Source organism: Thamnophis elegans, chromosome 2 (assembly GCF_009769535.1).
Source record: "Thamnophis elegans isolate rThaEle1 chromosome 2, rThaEle1.pri, whole genome shotgun sequence".
Taxonomy (NCBI): Eukaryota; Metazoa; Chordata; class Lepidosauria; order Squamata; family Colubridae; genus Thamnophis; species Thamnophis elegans.
Window position 1 is genome coordinate 13213051 of NC_045542.1, and position 24872 is coordinate 13237922.

A 24872-nucleotide genomic window follows, 5' to 3' on the forward strand; every position below is an offset into this window, starting at 1 on the left:
CACCTCTGTAGAGATGGCAAACAAGGTATGTAGTAATAATTCTGAGGTTAATATGAGCTGATAAGCAAAGACTAAGGAGAAATCATAATTATCATTTTCAATTTTATCAGAAGCCAAAACCAACAAATAGTTGACAGCATTTTTAGCCCCGTGACAAATGTTGGGTCAATGAATAAGAGGTGGTTTCAACTGTGTGATTGAAGCCCCAACCTTTTTTATGTGTCCACATTTGATAGATGTGAAAAAGGAACACGGCTTTTATTGTGTGGTGAATGCCACCTTCTTGACTTTTCGGATTTCTGTCCCATAGACATTCCTCTCTCTCTGGGTAACTCAACATTTAGTTGAGGTTTCTGTTTGTTTGTTTCAATACAACTCTGGTTTCCATGTATGTTTTTTTTTGCCTGATGAAATTTGTGTAGTAATGCAACATATTGAAATAACCCAGTGAATTGTATTTCATTTCTTGATTTTATTGCTGTTTTACCCTTCTTACCTGTGTAAGTCATCATCAACTCTCTGTGACCACATAGAGTTTTCTCCATCATGATCTGAAATTGCTGAATTCTGGATTCTGTGAATTATTCACAGCATTCACAGTGCAGTGAATTCTACATAGGCTGTCCTGGGAGACTAACCATCATCAACCAGTTACAAACACTGGTTGCAGAATATATATCCCTGCTGCTGCATTGTTGTATAAAATACATGAACACTGTATTCCAACAGTTGCCACTTATTTCCTTGGGAAAATCAGAGTAATAGTTTTTATCGGCAAAAGCTCTATATGTTTTCAGGATGCCTGCAGGACTAATTCATCTCCAATTATCTATCTAGTAAGATCTAATAGGATTAGACTATTTCAGATCTGATCAAAACAACAAATCTTTTGGCTCCCAGGAAGCAAGAATCTGGCTTTCCTGAGATCCCCACAGCCTCAATTCTGCTCTTTTTTGAAAGATTTTGACTTCCTGAGCATCTTGTTGCTTCCTCAGTCACTGGGCCAGTGAGTTTGAGTCATTATTATGAATGTTTGTGTGTTTTGCACCTCTTTTACATGGTTTTAAATTATTACTATTTTTTAAAATTTGCTTTTAGAGAAATGGAATTTATAAAGAGAAAAACAAATCGTTGTCAAGTGTGAGACTCAAACTCCATTTTCAGTGCACAAATTCCTTCCTCTTTCCCCTTCCCTTCCTTTTGTAAAAGAGTTTGTTGTCAACAATCTTTAAATTTTGGAAATATTAGAGGACACTGTGAGACTAGGCTGAAGTTTCTATACCTAAGGATGAAGTAAGCATATAAGCTATGTGGAGAAAAACTCGGAATCTTGTCTAAAACGTATCTTAGGGAAAGTAGTTAAGAAAGAACCAAGTTGTTAAGCAAGCAAAAGAAAATAAATATCATTTGAACTGGACAAAAGAAGTTGAGCCTGAGTACACGAAACTCACCTCCCTGCCCGAAATCCCATACATAGCTACCAGACTTGTCAATCAGCAAAGCAAAGCAAAGCAAAGCAAAGCAAAGCAAAGCAAAGCAAAGCAAAGCAAAGCAAAGCAAAGCAAAGCAAAGCAAAGCAAAGCAAAGCAAAGCAAAGCAAAGCCGGGCCCCGCCTGGTCAACTGGATGGCCAGCAGGGAAAGCAGCGAGGAAGCAGGTGAGTGCGCAGGAGGAACTGGCCTGGCCTTCAATGCTCCATCCTGCAGGGGTGGTGGCGATGAGCGGTAATGGAAGGGAGTCCCAGGACAGTATCCCTGCTTCCTTCCTCCGAGAGCCGGCTTGGGGGATGGCCAGCCTCCCCTGCGGCTGTGCCCTTTGCTCCATGCCCCTGCTGGATGAAGCATTGGAGGCCAGGCCAGTCCCGCCCACGCACTGCTTTCCTAGATGGCCATCCAGCTGATCAGGTGGAGCCCGGACTGCAGCCGACAAGGAGGGGGCATGTGCGGGGCAAAATGGGAGGCATGCTGTTGGCAGGTCTGTGTGGAGGGAAGAGTGTAGCAATGGGGGAGGCTGGCCATACCCCCAAGCTGGCTCTCAGAGGAAGGAGGCAGGGATGCTGGCCCATGGCTCACTTCCCTTACCGTTTGCTGCTGCTGCCGCTGCCATTGTAGCTACAATAGGGACGGGGTGCAGGCCAGGAAGGTGGGAGCTTGGAAATTCCCCACGGGTTGGAATCACAATCTTGCAGGATGCCACTCACTTCTTACTAGGAATGGAGACCACTGGACTCAATGCTACATACATTTGAGGTGGCATCTGCAGGACCACAATGCAAGTAGCCTTCAAAGTGCCACAGTTGTCTCTTCTCGGGGTTCTGGATATCTCTGGTAGGGAAAGGAAGCACCAAGACCCAGCGAACCTAAAGGGGAGAGGTGGCTGAAGACAGCCAAGGGAGACATCTTCCCACTTGGCACTTCCACCTCCTTTCTCCCCTTCCAAGAGAAAACAGGCCATCAAGTCAAACCTCCCATACCGTGTTCTCATTCCTGCAAGGGAGGTGGGACAGGCCAGAGCACAGGTGGATGTGGATGGGTGAGCAGAGGGAATGGCTGCGTTGAGGGGAGGAGAGGAAAACACAGGCATGTAGGGCCTGCCCACTTGGGACCTGCTTCTTCCTCTTCCGGTTCTCTCTGCATGACCGTTTTTATTCCCGCAAAACATGGTGTCAGCTATGAGAAGGAAAAGCGGGGTAGGCAAGAGCAGTCATAGGTCCAACCCAGCCAACCTTGAGAGGCAGCTAAGAGGAAGAGCGGTGCTCGCTGAGGCGACCTGGCTCACTTTCCCGTCTCCCTAGCAGAAGCTCAGCCTTCTCCTCCCCCTGATTTCTCCCCAGCTGCACTCGCCTCATGCTGCAGCAAGCAGTGTGTGTGTGTGTGTGTGTGTGTGTGTGTGTGTGTGTGTGTAGGGGGGGCATGGACCATTCAGTGCTGTAGAAGCAGCGGTGGCAGAGAAAACCTCCCAGCCTCTCCTGAAAAACACACATAGAAGGAAAGAGAGAAAGGTGGGTAAGAGGTTCTGATTTAATATTTTTGGATCATATTGCAGGAGATGACAAGGCCAAGGCTACGGGGGTGGGGAGGTTAAATATATCATCAATTTGGAATCCCTTTGCATCCACATGAGATCTAAGTCCAGCCCTCATTGAATTCAATTGATTCTTATCTCCCACCAATTTGCCCTGACTGTTGGTAGTTCAGATTCTTGCATAGAGGTAGCATGAACATAAATGAATGCATAAACTTGCACTCATTTGAACAAACTTGATTCCTGATTTCTTGCACCTGACACATATAGGAGAATCTGACACAGTTGCACAATGAATTCATGCATTCTAGGAATTTGCAACTCTTTTCCCCCCAATTTTTTTTAGATAAAAACAAATAAAATCATCCTCCGTTACAAAGTTGTAGAAAGTGTGTCAATTAGTTACACAGAGTTTTTGTGCATCCCTTCCACTGTCATCACCTCTAATCCACATCAAATTATCTACTTTACATCACATATATGTATATATAATCATCATTATACCTCATCTTTGATATGATTATAGTTGTTTTAACATCCCTTTATAACAAACATTCCAAAATTTAAAACAAAACCACATAGTGGCATTCCCTTATCTATTTTCAATACCATCTAATCACATTATTCCTTTATAACACATTCAAAATAAAGTTAATTATGTTTAATAACCAAGTTTTGAAACCACTTTTCTTAATCATTGTTTACAACTTTTATCCAATTTCCCTTTTATCCTGTCAATACAAATTATTACATTATTATCCTTATCAGTCATTTATTTAGCAATAGTTTGATTAAGTTTAACTTTTTCCCCTTTTTTCATCATTTTAAAATTTTTACCAAATTTCTTCTTATCAAACCAATACAAATATATACATTGTTATCCTTATCAATTATTTATCTAACATTATCCATTAACACTACATTTTTAACATAATATTCTAATTTTAACAAAAATTTTAAACCTCTTTTCTTAATCATTGTTTACAATTTATATCCAATTTCCCCATTTATCATGTCAATACAAATTATTACATTATTATCAGTCATTTAGTTTAACTATGTTTAACTTACTTTCCCCCCTTTTTTTCACCATTTAAAAATTTATACCAAATTTCCTCTTATCAAACCAATACATATGTATACATTATTATCATTATCAATTATTTACCTAACTTTATCATTATCACTACATTTTAAACATAATGCTCTAATTTTAACTAAGTTTGACTAGTATTTTATTATTAGTTTTCATATCTCAACCTGTGTCTTTCTAGTAGGAATTTGCAACTCTTAACAGGATTCTTTATTGAAAGAAACACAATCTTAAAGTCCATTGCTGTAATTTAATTTTTAATTGAATTGAATTGAATCAAGTTTGGTATGTGCATGCAGGACTACCTCACCTCAAATTTTGTCTGTCTATCTATCTAGTAAGCAGTGATGTGCGGTGAGGTTTATGGCTGGTGAGGCACTGACACAATTTTTTTTAAACTTGTGGACTTCAACTCCCAGAATTCCACAGCCAGGCATGCTCAGTTCCGATTTAAAGCGACAGTATTTGTTTTTCTCCTTTGCGAAATAAGTTTCCTTCTTTCTTTTTCTTCTCCCTTTCCCTCCTTCCTCCCTCTCTCCCTCCCTCCCCCCTCTCAAACACACACACACAGAAGTTGGACTATCTCTCCTACCCCCTTCCCTCTCTCACTCAAACAAACTCTCTCTCAAACAAGCGCGCACACACACACACACACACACACACACACAAAATAGGATTGGAGGGAGTCAGGGAGACCACAGGAGGAGGCAGGAAGCCAGTCAAAGAGCCATACTGGAGCACACACATTTTCTCCCAACCCCGGAAGGATCCAGCCCAGCTTCACTGATTACAGGTTTGAAAAGACAACGTGGCTCTGCCTGCAATCAAACTACACTTGGGGAGGCAGAGCACTTCCCTCCAGCCTTTGCCCAAAGCCCCGCACCAGGAGGATGAAATTTGAATTGTTCCCCCCCCCTCCGACCCACATAGATCTTTTCCAGCTGTTTCAGAGAGGATTTCAACTCTGCTCTTGCCTGTCATCATGAGAAGAAAAAAAAATGTAAAAGGAAAAAGGCGAGAGCTGAGGTCAGACTGAGCTAGTTGCTGCCAGAGTCACCACGTGGATGACTCTGCTTAACTGTTTAAAAAAGCCTCTTAAAAAACGCCCTCTACAGAAGGAGGCAGGAGAACAACGTGCCTCATCTTACAAATTACATTAATTTTGAATTTCTCCCCCTCCCTCCGACCCACATACCTTTTCCAGCTGTTTCACAGAGGATTTCAACTCTGCTCTTGTCTGCCATGATGAAAATGTAAAAATGTAAAAGAAAAAAGGCTTAACTCTGCTCGAGTGATCATAAAGTCAGGTTAGATGAGGCACGTTGTTCTCCAGCCTCCTACTGTAGAGGGCGCTTTTTAGAGGCTTTTTTAAACAGTTAAGCAGAGTCATCCACAGTGACTCTGGCAGCAACTAGCTCAGCCTGACCTCAGCTCTTGCCTCCCCTGCCTCCCCTGACTGCACGTCACTGCTAGTAAGAATTAACAGGTTTGGCATATTTCACATCCAATCTATTTAACAGTAATATCTTTTGCATCACAGAAAGCAGGAATCTGTCCCCATTCTTCGAGATCCACACAGCCTCCAGCCTGGTCTCCTTTAAAAGACCTTGAACCCCTTTCTGCTTCCTCATTACTGGATTATCTCACTTCTGAATTGGCATCATTGTTACGAATGGTTGTGTATCTTGCACATTCCCATGACAACTTTTATGCGGTTTCAAATTGTTGTCATTCATTTTAACCATTGTAAGCTGCATTCAGAGAAATAGAATAGAAACAGCTAAACAAATCCCTGTCACATTTCAGTTCAGTTTTCAATATAGATGTTAAGTTTGGTTCCTTCTTTTCCCATTTCACCTTCTTTTTATTCTAGGAGTTCTATTCTATTCTCCTGTTTTTTCTAGATATTCTTTAGATTTGGGAAATATGAGCAGGAGATACTATAACACTTATTTATGACCCACCTTTTATCGTGTCCAATAAAATCCTCTCTCCAGCAGCCTGCAATCTTGGGGACTTTCCATGCTTCTCTTAATTCACAAAGGAAGTTACCATGAAGAAATTCAATGGGCCTTTTTTCAATTATCGCATCCATTGATAAATTTTTTGAGAGTTCTCCTTCCCTCCAAATAACTCCCTTAATCATACCATATTAAAGATATGCAATAAATATAAACCCAGGATGTGGCCACAAAATACCTTGGGGTCTCTCAGCTCAAGAAGCATATTATGGAAGAGAACTGGCAAAGATAAATAGTTGACATATCGAACTTATTGAAAAATCCTCAAAGGGAATTTCAAATCAGATCAAGAGAGCAATGAATAGCAGATGGATATAATTGTCAATGATTTTCCCATTTACAGTCATCTGAAAGATTTAAAATAGATAAAAAAGGCATAGTATAAAGCAAAGAGTGTTTTGAGGATGAACATGAACTGTAATTATAAAAATGTGCAAACGTGTTGATATTTGAAGCAGAGGAAGAACAGGTTAAAGTGTTATAATATGCAGATGGTCAGTAGGAAAATATATGGTTAAAGTTGTTCTATTTACCATGCATAATGTTATGAGCTCAAAGAGAATTTTTATAAAATGATGTCTCATTGGTACATGAGGCCAGAAAAAATATCTAGAATGTATAAAGTCTCTTCAAATGCACATTGGAAATAGGAAACAACACTAGGGAACATTTTATCATGTTGGTGATCATGTAAAAAAACTAAATATATTTGGTTTCAAAGGCATAGTTTGATACAGATAGTTTTATATATCAATAGTCTACGGGAGCCAGGACCTTTCCTTACAGGATTATTGGATAAACAGTTAGAAAAAAGCCATGGAGGATTATTTCAGTATATCAATGTTTCTCAACTTTGACATCTTGAAGATCTATGGACTTTAGCTCCCTGAAGCCAGCTGGGGAAACCCATTATTTATTATTATTTAGTGGATTTCTAAGCCTCCCATCTGATTAATACAACATCTCTGAGTAGCTTACACTGTAATAAAAGTTAAAAAGTACAAAATCAATTAGTATACAATAAAAAGATAAAAATTAAAACTACAAACCTGGCCATGAGAATCCTCTCTATCCCATCAGCCACTCCCCATTTGGTGAGCCCTCTTGGTAATATTATTTATATTTGTTGGTGACTGAAAGCTTCTTATGGAATTTTTGCATAAAAAAGGAACATGATTTATGATTCTGGTGATTAGATAGTATAGATTATGGAAAAAAAGAGTATTGTGTAATTTTAGAAAGTAAAAATATATTACTTTTATAACATTTTTCTTCATTTTGTTCTTCCTCAACTTTTTTCTTCTGTTGTATTTTTGCCCTCTTTGCTTTATGCTTTTTGTCTCTTTTTCCTTATTTTACATTAGTTTGTATCTTCTTGTTTAATACTTTTAATAAAAAATTATATACAAAAAAGGAAACAAATTGCATTTCCCTAGTGCAGTAAACCATTGCAGAATCAGCATAGTGGAGAATGGGGTGTTTTAAGAGACTGAATATAAATCAAGCAGTCATTCTATTTATTTATAATGTAAACAGAACAGCTAGTTTGGAATAATGGTTCAGGCACCAAACTAGAAACCAGAACATTGTGAGTTCTGGTCCCACCTTAGGCACTAAGTCATCTGGATGACTTTGGGTCAGTCTTCCTCTGAATTGTTAACTACATCCTGGAACTGATGATGCACTGAATAGACGAGATTTAACAGAATAACAAATCTATACTTTGAAAGAAGGTAAAATGAGGAGTTTGGAACAGCATAAATCACAATAATTTTGCCTGTATGATTTAATCTGCTAATGTTGCTGTCTTGTTTGGATACAATTGTGAGAAACAGACCCACAAGTCAGAAATTTGATAATGTCATGAAATGAAGCAGCAAGCAGTTTACTGCATGTAAAATACTGGTACTTCCTTGAAAGAATGGGTGGCTAGTAGTTAGGCACACCCAGGAATACATTTCTCCAATTTTTATTCCCTCCCACCTGAACCACAAATCCCTCCCTTCAGCCCCCTTTGACAAAGACCACAGGGTTGCAGTCTTCTCAGAATGTCTGTTTCTCTGTGAATTTCCCCATACTTAATCTGTTTCCCCACCTTTTGCCCAGTTCCCCTTTTTCCAGACTACCTTCTGTCCCCTTTTTTCTATTTCTTAACCTATATTAACTGTTTCCTTACAATCCTTGCAGCATAAGCATAATAAACTGAGGCAAGTGGTTAATTAATTTCTTCACTATATACTAGACCTGTGTGATTAAAACTGTTAATTAATCTGCTTGCCCAAGCTGACTCGCTTATCAGAATAGCAGACCTTTCCTGTTTTCCCGTCTTGAACCTTTTACCTTTAATGTCCCGATGTCCTACTGAACTTTTAAATCCATCTCTCTCAAAGATTGCTTTCTTTGCAAAAATGACACTATCTCCATCAATTTCTTACACTCTGGTGTCTGTCAGGACGATGGATCATAGAAAAATGGCCATCAGATTCTAAATTCAGACATCAGTTATACTGTACAGCAAAAACCAAGCCTTAATATAACTGGAGGTACATTCTAGATATTGTCTAGCCTTGAATGCCAATTTAGAATTTCCATGTAACAATTTCAAGATGGTTTATTAATATTCTGATTTCAAATGTTTTATTCATTTTCATTTTCAATTTTGTACATTCACTTATATACTGAATATTTGCAACAATAATAATATATATAAGAAAAAAACAAACCTAAACACAACTCATCATCCAACATATAAAACCAACCTGTCTCTTTCATCCTCCATACACCCCTTCTTCTCCCCCTCCAACTTTCCTTTCTCCCTCCAACAATCACCCCTCCTACTTCCCTTTCCCCTCCTATCTTCCTCACCCTCCTTCCCCTCTCATCCTCCTTACATTCCCCTCTTCCTCCCTCCTTACTTCTCCCTCTTCTTTTCCTCTACTTCTCACTTTGGTGCATTTCTCTATTCATTAATCTATTCAGTTACTAAAAATTGCGCTAAAAGAAAAGAGAAGGAAAAAAAAAATAAAAAGAAAAAGAAAAAAAAAAGGAGAAAAATAAAAAGAAAAGATAAGGAACAACAGTATACAAGTGTATTCTTCTTATTCTATATATTGAGACTATATCTCCACCCACCCACCCACCCCCAATGAACCCCCCTCCCTAAACCCCTCCGACTTCCCAGGTCCCACACCCGGCACAGTTCACTACCATTCACCTTCTAGAATATCTTATAGTCAAATAGATTAAAAATAATAATGAAAATAAAATAAAGAGAACACTCCGGAAAAAAAAGAAGAAGAAAAAAATAAAAAAATAAAAATCTTTTTGCATTATGCTCAGCCTCCCATCATTATTAAAATTTAAACAGTATAGATCATTCCACTTATATTTTATCTTCGTCCCTTGCTTCTTTGATATTTACCCCCATCTTCCTGTAGACTCTTCAAATAGCCTTTCTTAACCTTATATTCAGATAATAGTTTATACAAAAATCAATTTACCTTCTAATACAGAGCAGTCTAATCATACTTTCGCTAATCTTCTTCCTACCCCTCGCTTCTCATCTCCATTCCTCCCAAGCCAAAATTCCATAAGATTAGGATCTCTCTCTTCACTTTAAAATCCTGAGCTTTTTATGTTAAACTTCAAGCATGTAAATCCGTAAAATGTGTGCCCAAAATCCAAACCGCTTCATTCAGTCCCAAGATCCCTTCATCAATATCCCGCTCCACCTTCCCTTCTGCCCCACTCCTCCCGACTCCATTCATCCCAAACCGCAATTCAAATAAATCTTGGTCTCCACTTTCCTCACACCAGAAAACAATTCATGCGCAGTTTGGATTAAAATTCAAATAAGTCTTGTAAAGATCCCATACAATATCTGTCCAAAATAAGCGATGCTTCTTTCCGTTCCTCATCGATATACAGCTTTACCATTTCATACCAAACAGGAATCCTAAAATTTTAATCAATCCAAGAGTTTAAAAAGTATTTTAAAAACATCGCTGGATCTTTATTCTTTACTCTTCTGCCCTTCCGGAAAGAGAAGGCAACCCTCTGTCTTATAGCCACGTGTCCCGCTGCTTTGAAGATATGGCTAAATCCTCAGTTTCCGCTCTTCTGCCTCTCCGGTAGGGGGAGAACAACTCCCTCCGTCTTGTAACCAAGTGAATTGCTGCTTGTCTTTCCTTCACCTTGTCTTTCCGCATTTCCGAGTGAGTCAGGAAGTCCTGCCTTCAGAGTTTTATAATAAAAGTCCCGAGCTTCCGAAACAGAATTGAGACGAAATCTTTGATTCTCGAATGTAACTGTGATTCCAACTGGAGCTTCCCATTTATACTGTATTTGGTGGTTTCTAAGCTCTTTGGTTAAAAAAGTATAATCTCTCCTTGCTTGCAGCATCTGGAGTGGTATTTCTTTAAAGACAAACAAATCCTGCCCATCGATTCGCAGCCTGTTGTTATAAAACTTTTGGATGATCGCATTTCTGGATTCTCTTGTGAAAAAATATATAATTATGTCTCTTGGAAGCTGTCTCTGTTCTGCTACACACGAATTCTGGCGATAGATTTTTCGAATATTCCAATCAAAATTGAATCCCGGACTTCCCACCGCTTGACTGAAAGCCTCTACAAACGTCTGTTTCAAGTTCTCTCCTTTCTTTTCGGGCAGTCCTCTGACTCTTATTGCAAACGCCTTTCTGTTGTAATTTATCATTATAAGTTGTGTTTGAGTATCTCTAATCTCTTGTTGTAATGCTTGAATGTTGGAAGTCAAATTAAAATTAGCCTCCTCCAAAGTTTCCAGTTTAGTCTCCATTTCTTCGGTATAATCTGTCAAAGTAGACATAGCTTCAAAGATATCCATCTTTATTTGGGCAATCTTGGTCTCTATTTTATCGCATAAGTCCAGCACAAATTCTTTGATTTCTTGTTTAAAGTCATTGAGTATTTGACAAAGAAGCTCCTGTGTTAAGGAATCTCCAGTAGGGGGTGTGGGAGGCAAGGGCAGCGATTTTATAACAAGTTCTTTAAGCACATGCGAGGGGGAGCGTTTTGCCTGCTTAGATCTGGGAGCCATTATAGATAAAAGCTGAGAATAAACAGATAAGCAGTATCTTCACCTGCTCAGTTCTCAATAAGTTATTTGTAGATTTTGCTTGTTAATGAGGAGCAATCTCCGGGAAGCTAGAGCCAGTTAATTACATCATCTATTAATCACCAACACTGTAAAAACGCCATTTTGTAGCACGATTGAACAAAGAAGCCTCAAAGGAAAACGAGGCTGGTGTTTAAGATAGTTATAAAAAAAGGAACATCTCAGGAGTAGAACCCGCTCGTGTTGGTCTTAAGTAGCTTTAAGCAGTTTATCATTGTCCTGAGGGGGGGGGGATCACCTGTCTAGGGCTGCAAAAAAAAAGCAGCTGAGAAGAACTGGCTGGAGATAAGAGCTCAGTTACGCTGGATCTTTTCTCCGTTCGCAGCCCAAAAAAAAAGAAAAGGGGCTGTGAACTACGAATAAATCCTAGCACCTGAGCTTCTGCCTGCCCCTTTCTGCCAAAAAGGGGTGATATCTATTGATCTTAATTAGATATACAGACCAGAACTCTGAGAGGACTCCGTTGAGCTCCTTCGGCAACAGACTCCGCCCCCAGAAGTCCAAGATGGTTTATTAATATTGTATGAAGAGATTCATCAGCATCTCTATTATGTGATGCCAAATTTTGAACCAGTGATTTATTTCACTGCCATAGGAAAGATCAATAGCAAGTTCAGTTATGTGAGAATAATGAAGGATGAAATGAAAATAACAAAATGCAGAATATTCACTTTATTGAACATTTTCAAGGGATATTTGAAGAGTTTAAAGAGTTTTGAAATCATCATTTGTATGCAAAGAAACTTGTTTTACCAACTTATGGGGTACATGTATTGAATCGAAGTGTGAAAGATTGGTTATGCGGTATAAGAAGTCATATCATTTTCATCAGAGGAGGAGGAAGAGAAATGAGGAAGAGACATGCAGGATCATTCATCTCAGAGCTAACAGCCACTAGTCCATTGTGACAGATTTCTTCCTTTGCAGTTGTTCGTCCAGCCATCCGTAGGAATAAGAATATTGCATGTCTTTCCAAACCACAGGCACAGTTGTTTGATTGCTTATGTAAATCTACTTCAAGAATAACAGAGTATGGGAACAAAACAATTGGAAGGAACTTTGGAAGTCTTCTAGTCCAGTGTTTTTCAACCTTTTTTGTGCAAAGGCACACTTTTTTCATGAAAAAAATCACGAGTCACACCACCATTAGAAAATGTTAAAAAAAATTAACTCTGTGCCTATATTCAATATAGGCGGGTGTTTTTCCCACGGCACACCTTACACTATGTCACGGCACACTAGTGTGCCGCGGCACAGTGGTTGAAAAACACTGTTCTAGTCCAACCCCCTGCTCAGCAGGAGACAGGAATTTCTAGGCTAGCTAGTAGCAACTATATTTCATTCAGATTTCCTGTTTATTGATCGATAAAATTCCTTTGCTGGTTTGTCAATGAATTCCTTTCCACCAGGCTAAAATCTAACACTTTTTTTGTTTTAGCTAAAATAGTCCTAACTTTCTATTTGGAACAATAAAGCATATATGTCAGTAATTCCCAAGAGATTCTTTGGTTCCCACATATCCTAGGTAGGGTCTACACTATCTAGAGCTAAAAGGAATTCAAGTCCAAAGTCTTTGGTGAACACTAGAGGGCTCACAACACCCTCCCCCATATCATAGAATCCATCACTGGGGCACACAACAAATTAACTTTTATATTATTCTAATTTTTGACCATATAATACTATTGTTTGGTTCTAGATGTGCAGTTTAACAGTTTTCCATCTAACCATTTGCTGCTGCAGCCCCTTTTCCTATTCAACCTATGATTGGAGGCTTGACAAATGATCTCTCCCTTTTTCTCTCACTGCTTTCTTTAACTACCAGTTCTCTGATCCTGTGGAGCTCCTCCATGGATCCAGAGTCCTGGTGTTTAAAAGGCCATCTGCCAAATTATTCTGCTACCTGCCCCAACTCAGTACCAACCAAACCCCAATGCTGAATCTGTGATAAAAGATTTCAAAACAAGTGAGAAATACAAAAGTGGATAGCAGATGGGAAATTACTGGGAAGAAATTATCCAGTTATAATAGGTATAAACAAACCCCTCTAATAACTTATGCGCCAGTCTACTTTTAAACGTGAGTTTAAAAGACAGTGAAACTTATATTCTAAGGCAACCAGAATGCAAATGTAGTAAGAAAAATACAAATTGCCATATTGTATTTTACCATTAAGACTAAAAGTTGTATACTAATTTAAAGAAAGATAATTAGCTTTCAAGACAGTTCAATTCCTATGTTACAAGAGGAAGATGTTAATGAATGATTGACTTACTAGGCATCCATCTCTTGGGGATCACTGACAATTCTCTTAGCACAAGCAATATCTTCTGTGATGTTATCATTTATGAAAGCTGCCAGGAAAGACAAATTGGAATATGTTCCAACACAGATGTTTCTAACAAGATTTCCAAAGAGTTGCATAACATTACTATTTAAAGCAGATTTTTACCCATGTGGCATTTAAGTTGTAGGACCTCAATAGTTATTATGTAATGCATCCACTTCTTTACCAGACAGTGTAACCAACTGTTTATACAGCTGGTATAGGGTATGAAATACCATTTCTAAATCCTCTAACTGTGTAGTGTAGAGTAAAAGTGTAGAGCACTGGGAATCTGTTTTCCCCTCTGGAGCTGAATATCCAAGGTCCCTTCCAACTCTAATACTGTTATTCTGTTTTTCTGCACTCTTGGAAAGGAGCGTGAGAAAAATTGTCTCACCAGAGTCCAAGAACCAGATTTCTCTGACAAAGGGCAGAGAGCACATAATCAGGTTCCTTGCTAGTTGGAGTCTGAATGCTGAAATTGCTGCCTTTAACTTGTGCCTCTGGGCAAGACATTGACTAATGTTGTGGTGGGTGGTGTGGAGGCACAAAGTGAGATATGTCTATGTGAAGGAAATTAAAGGATTTGTGACAATATGGGAAATGGAGTACAAAGTGGAGGAGCAGATTGAGGAAAGATAAGTGGCCAACAGAAAATATGGTGGCTGGATACTGTCACAGTTAACCCAAGCAGGAACTTGAAACTACTTTGAGAGACAGGGGGATTTAACCCCAAACTTCAGGAAGCACTGGATGAAATTGAACAAGAAAAAAGAGCAATAAAGGAGAGGAAGGACTAAAACTCCCCTTCAAAGGTTTCACCTGACTTACTTGAGGACCTTTTCTTTTCTAGTGTAATAGGTATCAGCCCTTGGTAGTAGGTCAGATTGAAGGAATACTACATCATAACAGTAGCAGCAACACTAGCAGAATTTTGAAAGCTTGTCAAAACTTTTCCCTCCCACCTCTTATATCAAACAGAATCCAGAGTCATTTTCACCTTTGTATGTTTCTTTCTTTCCTGGGACTGAGATATCCCTCTTTTCTCACCCATTTTATCTTAACTGTTCTCCTAAAAACTCTTGTATTCATTCATCAAGATAATTTCTTCTCTACACTGGGTGTCTTACCACTGCAAGGACTATTACAGCCATTAGCTGTAGGACCCTCGTTATCGTCGCACCAATAGCGGCTGTTTATCTGGAAAATCCCATAGTCACGACTGCCATCCCTGTTTCGTGGCCCCACAGCTCGGCTGTTGAATCCGCTCTCATAATAAGCCATACAGATCCCTGGAAGAAAGCAAAGGGGAAAGGAGTACAAAAGGCTTGTGTAATAGATGAAAAGCTATCCTGGTTTCTTACACAGAATATTTAACCATCTTCAATCATTCTTCCCCCAACCAAGCAAGGTCCCAAGGATCCATCCCTCTTGAAAACCTGGACCAGGCTAACACAGAGAGATAGAAAGAGTAAACTCACAGTTGCCCAAGCTGTAGCCTCTAAATCCACCCAAAGCATTTCTTTCCATAAGTGAAGCCAGTTCACATTTTTGAAATACTTTGGCTTCATTGGCCGCAATGAGGAGGAAGAGGAGTGCTAGGGCCCTCATTGCTGCAGCTTCTCAGAGGAGGAGGTCTGACTTCTCCAGTGCGGCTCCTGGATTTTATAGTCATGGCTTGTGAAAGTGGAAACTCAGGAGAGATTAATAACAAAGTATGTAGCAATATTAATTCCCAAACTTGAAGCAATAACGGATCAGAAGAGGGCGTTGAGGACAAAGAGGAAGAAAAAAAAACTATTTTTAACTGTCATTTTTAATTTCATAAGAAGCCAAACCAATTAAACCAGTTATTATGGATTGACAAGCAGAGACAGTTGCGGGCTAAAAAACCAATGAGGAAGAAAAAGAAAGGACGCGGATGTGATGGAGGGTTGCGGAATCAGTGGGACACAAACCATGAAAAAGGTTTAACTGTCATTTTCAATTTCATAAAAAGACAAACCTAACTGACAATGGGTGAGAAGGGCATTTGAGGCACCCTGAGAGATTCTGGTCAAGGGAATCTGCATGAGGCACCTGGCACAATAATGTAATGCGATTACTAATGAAAGCAGACCTCTCATTCCAATCTGCGTTCGATGAAGTTCGGGCTGCCGAAATGGCCACGGCATCCCTAGCTACCATTGCGAAGAGCCGGTCTACTCCAACCGCACAGTCTGCCAATACGTTCAGCACAACTACCGGTCTACCAGTCATGGAGAGCGATGACTCAGACGCCGAAGGGCAAGAGGAGGACATCAACCGCCTTTATGAGGCAAACAAAAAGAGCGTAACACGGCGGAAGGGTGACCCTAAATCTGCATGTGGTGGTTGCGGAGGCAACCACGAAAGAGCTGAGTGCAGATTTAGGCAAGCCCTCTGCCAGCGGTGTGGCAGAAAGGGCCACATCGCTCGGGTGTGCCGAGCCGCGCAGCCCATGTCCTCCTCAGAGCTCCAGACTGATCGGTTCTGTCACCCGCAGAATCGAACGGAAGGTCCGAAGAAACCCAGGATGGACTGCCATGCCATACTTCGGAACGCAAATCAGGGCCTCGCCTGCCACCAGGTACAAAAAAAGATCCAGCTGACTGTCAATATTGAAGGGAGGCCCTGTGAAATGGAGCTGGACACCGGCTCCGCCACGTCCATTGTATCTTGGAGCACGATTAAACGACTTTTGCCCCAGCTGTCAAAGCGCCAACTGCAAGACTGTAACCTGACATTATGAGACTATCAGGGCAACCTGATCCCAGTGATTGGAACCCGCAAGGTCAGGGTGCAGTTCAAGGGGTTCAGTGGCAGACTGCCCCTTATCATAGTCGAGGGCCGGTTGCCCAGCCTTCTCGGCCTCGATTGGTTCCAGTCCCTCGGCCTTCAAATCAGCGGCATCCACCACGTTGGCACCTCAGCCTTAGACTGCTTAGTCAATGAGTTCCCTGCCGTATTTGATGGCACCCTTGGCAGATACACCGGCACACCTGTGTCCTTCAACCTCGACCCCACAGTGCAACCGGTGCGGATGAAGCCACGCCGAGTGCCCATCGCACTCAAGCCGAAAGTAGACGCGGAACTAGATAAACTCGTGGCTCAAGGGGTCCTGGAGCCAGTGGACCATGCACGATGGGAGACACCCATCGTGTTGCCAATCAAACCAGATGGTAGTGTGAGAATCTGCGCAGACTACCGCTGCTCCATCAACCGCGCGTTGCCATCCAACGCATACCCGGTGCCAGTGGTGCAACACCTTCTCCAAACCTTGGGCGAGGGCTCCATCTTCGCAAAGCTCGACCTCGCCCAGGCATATCAGCAATTGGTCGTGGACGATGATGCTGCCAAAGCACAGACTATCATCACGCACCGGGGCGCGTTCCGGTGTCGTAGGCTACAATTTGGCGTCAGCATCGCCCCGGGACTATTTCAAAGTTTGATGGAGAGGCTGCTCCAAGGACTCCGAGGCGTCGTCCCTTATTTTGACGACGTCCTCGTCTCTGCAGCCTCTCTGGAGGAACTCATGGCCCGTTTGCAGGAGGTTCTCCACAAGTTCCAGCAAGTCGGCCTCAAAGTGAAACGAGACAAATGCCAAATAGCGGTGCCCCAGATAGAATTCCTAGGGTTCCTCGTCGATGGCCGCGGCATTCACCCGACGGCTGCCAAGACCAAGGCTATTGTGGAAGCCCCAGCACCCACCAACAGAGCTGAATTGCAGGCCTTTTTAGGCCTCCTAAATTTTTATGCTGTGTTCCTGCCGCATAAAGCGTCTGTAGCTAAGCCACTTCACCGCCTCCTGGACTCAGGCGCGGCTTGGGTTTGGGGCCGCCAGGAAGCCTCTGCCTTCCTGGCGGTTAAACACCTCCTTGTTTCCAATGATGTGCTCGTTCAGTATAGCGAGCACTTGCCCCTCGTCCTAGCTTGCGACGCCTCTCCCTACGGGGTAGGCGCTGTACTCTGCCATCAGCTACCCAGTGGGGCAGAGGTGCCCATTGCCTTTTTTTCCCGAACCCTGTCTGCCTCCGAACGTAATTATGCCCAAATTGACAAGGAGGCTCTCGCCATTGTAGCCGGGGTCCAGCGTTTCCATCATTATTTGTATGGCCGCCCCTTTTTAATTGTCACCGACCACAAACCGCTCCTCGGGTTGCTGGCCGGTGACCGCCCTGCCCTGCCCCACAAGTTCTCTCTCCAAGGATGGTTTGTTTTCCTTGCATCCTACGACTACCAGTTGCACCATCGCCCGGGAAAACAGATTGCCCATGCCAACACACTAAGCCAATGCCCACTGCCGGAGGCCCCCGAAGACCCAGCTGCTGGTGCCCCAGTGTTCCTGATTGACGACCTCAATTTGCCAATTTCTGCCGCCGACATCGCCCGGTTGTCCGCAAGGGATCAGGTAATTTCCCGGGTACTAGACTGGGTTAGACGAGGGTGGCCAAAAGATCAGGTAGACCCTGCCTTCCTGCCATTCAAGTCCCGCCTGGCTGAGCTGTCTGTTCAGCGCGGGTGCCTGCTATGGGCCCACAGGGTAGTGGTGCCGCCCTCACTGAGGACTACCGTCCTGCAGCAACTACATCAAGCCCACCCCGGCATCGTCCGGATGAAAGCCCTGGGCCGTAGTTATGTATGGTGGCCTAAGCTTGACCAGGACATAGCAGCCCATGTCGCTGACTGCACAAAATGCCAAAGCGCTCAGGCCTTGCCTCCCAAAGCCGAGCCCCGCACTTGGGAACCACCTTCCTCTCCCTGGTCTCGGGTGCACGTCGATTTCACAGGCCCCATTCAGGGCCGCATGCTTTTCATTGCTGTGGACGCCTTCTCGAAGTGGGTTGAGGTCGTCCACATGCCATCCACTACTGCCGACGCACTCGTCGCTACTCTCCACTGCCTTTTTGCCACTCACGGCCTTCCTGACGTGCTGGTATCTGATAACGGACCCCAGCTAACGTCCGCCACATTTGAAGCATTTCTGGCTTCCCAGGGAATCAGACACGCGCTCACATCTCCCTTCCACCCAGCCAGTAATGGGTTGGCGGAGCGTGCTGTGCGCTCCGTCAAAGAAGCCCTTGCCAAAATGGACCACCTTCCTTGGCAGCAGCGAATAGACGCTTTCCTGCTGGCCCACCATTCAACGCCCTCTCCAGAAACCAATACCAGCCCCGCAGAACTGCTCATGGGTCGCCGGTTACGTACGACCCTTGACCGCCTCCACCCAGCCTACATCGCCCCAAGCCCCTTAGATTCCCGTGGGGGTAGCCGCTCTTTCGCCCAGGGGGAGGCAGTGTATGCCCGGAATTACGGAGGGCATCCCTTGTGGCTACCGGGCATTGTAGTTGACCAGACCGGGCCTTGCTCCTACAGGGTCAGGCTCAACGACGGCAGAACTTGGAGACGCCACTGCGACCAGCTGAGGGGCAGATACCAGCTGCCAGCCGAGCTACAGCCATCTGCAGACCCACACCTTCAAACAAACGACGCGGGGCCCAGAAGTGAGGGAGCAGCGGACCAACAGGCTGCCCGGAGCCCAGACCGAAGCGGCGACTTACCTGGTGGGCTGGCACCGTCCTTGGCTCATCGATGACCCGAGCGATCGCCATCCTGCGAAGAAGGGTCCTCGGCAGGGCATCCAGATCTTCCAAGCGGCGCTGAAGGGCCCCGAACGTCCGGCCGAATCAGGCGGCGGCCAGCGTATTTACAGGACTACGCATGCGCGGGCTTAGGGGGGAGGAGTGTCACGTTCTGAGCATGCATTGAAATAAAGAATTCAAGCGGGAAGAACTCGATACCTGATTGGCTGGTCATTTGACAGCTCCAGTATAAAAAGGGAGCTGTCCAAACGAGCAGCGCACATTTTCCTGGGTTAAAGCCGGTTCTGAATGTTAGCCTGTATTTGTCAGGGAATAAAATTTGTTAGCCTTTATTCCCGTCTCCCCTCAGTTCTTTGGCTACCCACGGTCCCTGGGGACATACCATCCATATGTCCAGATGAATAGAGAACAGAAAAGTGGCATAGGCACATGTCATAATAACATAACCCGGTAGGTTCATCTCCTCATCCCCCTTGATTATTGGGAGCCATTACACAAACAAGATGGGCATACAAGCTTGGAACTGAACTCTGGGATTTCTTCCAGTTTGCATGTGGACCTGGCTGAATTTATACAATCTGAATCAAAATAAACACTGAAGAAACTTCTTCTAGATGACTGAACTTACTGGCCAGTGAATCTTTTAAAAAAAATCAGTGCCAGGCATACTTACTGGAAACTTTGGGTAAAAGATGTTACCCTTCTAGCCAACGAATAGGCTGTTTTAGATTCTGATATTTGCTAGGCCAGGGCCTCACACTCTCCCATCTGAATCAAAAGCATATTTATGCTTCTAAGATGTTAATGAGAGATTGACTCACCAGATCCTTAAACCTGCGTGACCACTCACAATTGTATTAGCAAAAGCATCTGTGATGTCATCATCTGTCGAAGCTGCCAAAAATGGCAAATTGGAATTTATCCAATTCCAGATGTTTCAATGTTAGCACACTAATTATGCCCATTATGAAATACCTTCATGTCCTTAGTGATATCATCTATTTTTTGTACAACTGGTGTAGATCATTAACTGCCTCGTCTCAGTTGTGTTTCAGTTGTGTTTATTTATAGGCCGCCCTTTTCCCTGAGGGGACTCAGGGCGGCTAACAACTCATATAGGAGGGGAAGACGTACAATAACAAAAAAACACAATGTATAATAAAAACAAGCAACATTCACTCAACATTCGGGTGGGGGCAGGTTATGCTCTTTACCCCCAGGCCTGGCAGGATAGCCAGATCTTGACGGCTGTGCGGAAGGTCTGAAGGGTGGTGAGGGTACGAATCCCCATGGGGAGATCATTCCAGAGGGTCGGAGCTGCTACTGAAAAGGCTCTCCTCCGCGTAGTTGCCAGCCGGCACTGCAAAACAGTGCCTCCCACCCCCACCTCCCGCAGTCGTCACAGAAGGATACCATGGTCGATGGTATCGAAAGCCGCCGAGAGATCAAGGAGAACCAAGATGGAGGCGTGGCCTCCATCCCTGGCTCTCCAGAGATCATCGGTCAATGCGACCAAAGCGGTTTCTGTGCTATAACCAGGTCTGAAGCCGGACTGGAAGGGGTCCAGGTAATCGGCTTCCTCCAAGGACCGCTGGAGCTGGTAGGCCACCTCCTTCTCAACAACCTTCCCAACAAAGGGAAGGTTGGAGACTGGACGGTAGTTGTTAAGTACGGCTGGATCCAAAGATGGTTTCTTCAGGAGGGGTCTCACCACCGCCGTTTTAAGTGCGGCGGGGAAGTGCCCCTCCCGAAGCGAGGTGGTAATAACCGCTTGGATCCAGCCCCGTGTCACCTCCCTGCTGCCAGCAACCAGCCAGGAGGGACACGGGTCCAGTACACAGGTGGAGGCACTCACAGCCCTCATGGCCTTGTCCACGTCCCCGGGGGTAACATCCTGAAACTCAACCCAGCGATGGTCTACCAAATCGTCCTCTCGTGCCTCGTCTGGCTCTGCAAAGGTGGAGTCCAAATCCGATCGAAACCGAGCAACATTGTCCGCCAAGAACTGGGCATAGTCTTCAGCCCTACCCTGCAAGGGGTCCCCCGTATCCCTCTTATTTAAGAGGGAACGGGTTATCCTAAACAGGGCGGCTGGGCGGGATTCGGCGGACGCAACCAAGGAGGCAATATAAGATCTCTTTGCTGCCCTAAGTGCCCTGATGTAATCCTTGGTGCAGGTTGCTAAAAGTGCTCGGTTCGATTCGGATTTATCGGACCTCCACAGGTGCTCTAGGCGTCTCCTCCGGCGCTTCCTCTCCCGGAGCTCCTCGGTGAACCAAGGAGGCCTCCGGGATCCGCCGCCTCGGAGGGGCCGTAGTGGCGCAATCCGGTCAAGGGTCTCCGATGCTGCCAAGTGCCAGGCAGCAACCAGAGTCTCTACCGGACTGTGGGCGAGAGTATCAGGAATAACCCCAAGCTCCGTCTGGAACCTCAAAGGGTCCATAAGTCGCCTGGGGCGGAACCACTTGGTCGGTTCCTCCTCCCTACAGTGGGGGTTTGGTCTTCGGAAGTCAAGCCTCAGTAGGCAGTGGTCTGACCACGACAGGGGTATGATCTCATTACCCCTCAGACCAAGGTCACAAGTCCACTGCTCCGAGAGAAATACGAGGTCGAGCGTGTGACCCGCTGAGTGAGTTGGGCCCCGAATTATCTGGGTCAAGCCCATGGCTGTCATGGAAGCCATGAACTCCTGCGCCCCATCAGAGTGTTCACCGAGCGTAGGCAAATTGAAATCCCCCAGGACCATAAGCCTGGGGAACTCAATTGCCAGCTCGGCTACCGACTCAAGGAGCGAGGGGAGGGCTGCTGCAACGCTGTGGAGAGGCAGGTACATTAGCAGCAGACCCACTTGACCCTTGAGGTCCAGCTTCACCAGTAGGGACTCACACCCAACAAGCTCCGGAGCAGGGATCCTACGAGGTACTAAAGACTCCCGAATAACAATCGCCACACCCCCACCCCTTCCCTGAGCTCTCGGCTGATGAAGCACCTGAAATCCTTCTGGGCACATCTCTACGAGGGGGACTCCTCCCTCCGGGCCCAGCCAGGTTTCAGTAATACATGCCAGGTCTGCCCCCTCGTCTAAAATTAAGTCCCGGATGAGGGGAGCCTTGTGAACAACAGACCTGGCATTTAGCGACAACAGCCGGAGACCAGGGTCCTGATTACTCGTGCCATCTGGCCTCGGAGTGGGACTCATAGGGCCGGAAGGAGGGATCGCTGTGACGTAGCGAACCCTCCTTCCCCGGTAATGGCCAGCCCTAAAGTCCCCGCCATATCTGCCCCTCCCCGTTACAACCGTAATGCTCCGGCCCACTCCCGTGTCCGTGGTTCCCTCAACCATCCCTATGGCTGCCGCATTCCCCGACAGGCCCTCCGAATCATACATACCCATTTACTCACTCAGGCAATCCCCACGTAATCATATTCTAAACCATGCCGAGTAACAACTCTGGAAAATATGCTGGACCAGTAACCAGTTTCTCCTCCAGAGCTGAATATGCTGGATAGGCAGACTTCCCAACAGTCTCATTGCACTCTTGGAAAGGAGAAGAAATCTCTCACCTGCGTCCAAGAACAAGATTTGTCCCACAAAGGGCAGAAAATACAGGATGGGGTCCCTTAACTGGGTGGGATTCAGAAGCTGAAATTGCTGCCCTTAACCTGTGCCTCAGACAAGGTATTGACTAATTACAGTGAAGTGATGCCCACAAAATAAGCCCCGCCCACAGAACCGGTAGTAAAACATTTTGAAACCCACCACTGGATAACCCTTTATTCTTAAGAGAGTAAATAAAATATTGACTAAGCCATAACTGGGGGAAAAAGACTAAGGTGGTATAACCATATCTCGGTTCTGCAATTGTCCCAATCAGGCAACAAATTGGAATTTTTTTTATATTAACCTATCTGAGGTTAATATGAACTGATAAGCAGGGAGTGCTGAGGGCAAACACAAAAGAGAAACAATAATTATCATTTTCAATTGTATCAGAAGCCAAAACCAACAAATAGTGGACTGCATTTTTAGCCCCTTGACAGATGTTGGATCAATGAACAAGAGGTGGTTTCAACTGTGTGATTGAAGCCCCAATCTTTTTTATGTGTCCACATTTGATGGATGTGAAAAAGGGACAGGGCTTTAATTGTATGGTGACTGCTGCCTTCTTGACTTTTCAGACCTCTGTCCCATAGACATTCCTCTCTCTCTGGGTAACTCAACATTGAGTTGAGGTTTCTATGTGTTTGTTTCAATACAACTCTGATTTCAGTGTATATATATTTTTTTGTCGGATGAAATTTATGGAGTAATACAACATATTGAAATAACGCAGTGAGCTGTATTTTATTTCTTTGTTTTATCGCTGTTTTACCTTCTTACATGTATCATCAAGTCATCAAAAACTCTCTGTGACCACATAGATTTTTCTCCATCATGATCTGAAATTGCTGAATTCTGCAAGTGGATTCTATAACTTATTCACTGTATGGGTCACTGAAGTGAACTTTATATAGACTGCACTGGAAGACTATGAAGAATCTACATGTAGTACACAGTGCAGGCAGGGATGGGCATAAGTCAGTTCAGTTGCCACATGATTTCTTGGGAAAGTCAGGGTGCTGGTTTTTACCTTCAAGAGCTCTAAATAGTCTTAGGACTACCTCATCTGCAATTTTGTCCATCTATCTTAGTGGTCCCCAATTCCTGAGCTGAGACCCACTACTGAGCTGTGGCCTGCTCAGAACTGGGCTGTGTGAGTGGCTGGCTGTCAAACACACATTTGTGCACAGCTTGATTTGTGTGATCAATGGGCTGGTTCCTCTCCCCCCCCCCCCTCACTAAGCCACCAAGCTGTCTACCATATCAGGCCTAACCAGAACATAAACCCTAGCCTAATTTTTAGCATGCTCCTAATATAAGCCCTACCCAAAATTGCTTAGCCCCAACCTGAGTTAATTATGGCCTGACAAGCAGAGTGTTAAGGCAAAAGGAAAATTTGCATGAGAGGTGCCTAAAATAAACAAGTGGTGGTTGCAACTCATTTTATGTGTCTTGGAAGTGTTGTGTGTGGAAAAAGGAACAGAGATTTTATTGTGTGGTGATTGCTATCTTCTGGACTTTTCTGACTTTTCAACACACCAAATATATTCCTTTCTGGGAAACCTAATGTTTATTTGAATTTTCTGTTTGCTTCAATGCAACTCTGTATATATTTGCCTGATGAAGTTTGTAAAGAAATTCAATATATTGAATTAACCCAATGAACTGTATGTATTTTATTACTTGGTTTTATTGTCACATTTCTCTCCTGAAAAACACGCATAGAAGGAGTGGGAAAAAGGTGGGTATTTTTGGATCATATTGCAGGAGATGACCAGGTCAAGGCTAAGGGGAGGGGGGTTAAATATATCATCAATCCCTTTGCATCCACAAGAAATCTAAGTTGAGCCCTCATTGAATTCAGTTGACTCTTATCTCCCACCAATTTGCCCTGACTGTTGGTAGTTCAGATTCCTGCACAGAGGTAGCATGGAATAAACTTGCATTCATTTGAACAACCTTGATTTCTGATTTCTTGCACCTGACACATATAGCAGAATCTGACATGGTTACACAATGCATTCATACAT

At 43.8% G+C, this 24872-nt stretch overlaps 2 protein-coding genes across 2 annotated transcripts; one reads left to right on the plus strand and one right to left on the minus strand.

Annotated features, from left to right (window-relative positions):
• Positions 1-13568: 13568 nt before the first annotated feature.
• LOC116504960 (lysozyme C, milk isozyme-like) lies at positions 13569-15231 on the minus strand. Its single transcript, XM_032212218.1, has 3 exons — positions 15102-15231; positions 14751-14912; positions 13569-13648 (listed from the first exon to the last, which is right to left on the minus strand). The coding sequence occupies exons 1-3, from the start codon at positions 15229-15231 to the stop codon at positions 13569-13571; spliced, it is 372 nt and encodes a 123-aa protein (XP_032068109.1).
• Positions 15232-15781: 550 nt separating this feature from the next.
• Positions 15782-19064, plus strand: LOC116504145 (uncharacterized protein K02A2.6-like). The gene is given in 2 exon segments (XM_032210998.1): positions 15782-18905; positions 19015-19064. Coding segments are annotated over 2 exon segments (3174 nt in total).
• The last annotated feature ends 5808 nt before the right edge of the window (positions 19065-24872 follow it).

Excerpts from the sequence above, each read along its gene's own strand:
- LOC116504960 (XM_032212218.1), bottom strand. The coding sequence starts at position 15,231 with ATGAGGGCCCTAGCACTCCTCTTCCTCCTCATTGCGGCCAATGAAGCC. Across the intron at positions 14,913-15,101 it reads AGGCTACAGCTTGGGCAACT|GGATCTGTATGGCTTATTAT; the intron begins GTGAGTTTACTC and ends GCTTTCTTCCAG. Across the intron at positions 13,649-14,750 it reads CTGTAATAGTCCTTGCAGTG|CTTTCATAAATGATAACATC; the intron begins GTAAGACACCCA and ends CTTTCCTGGCAG.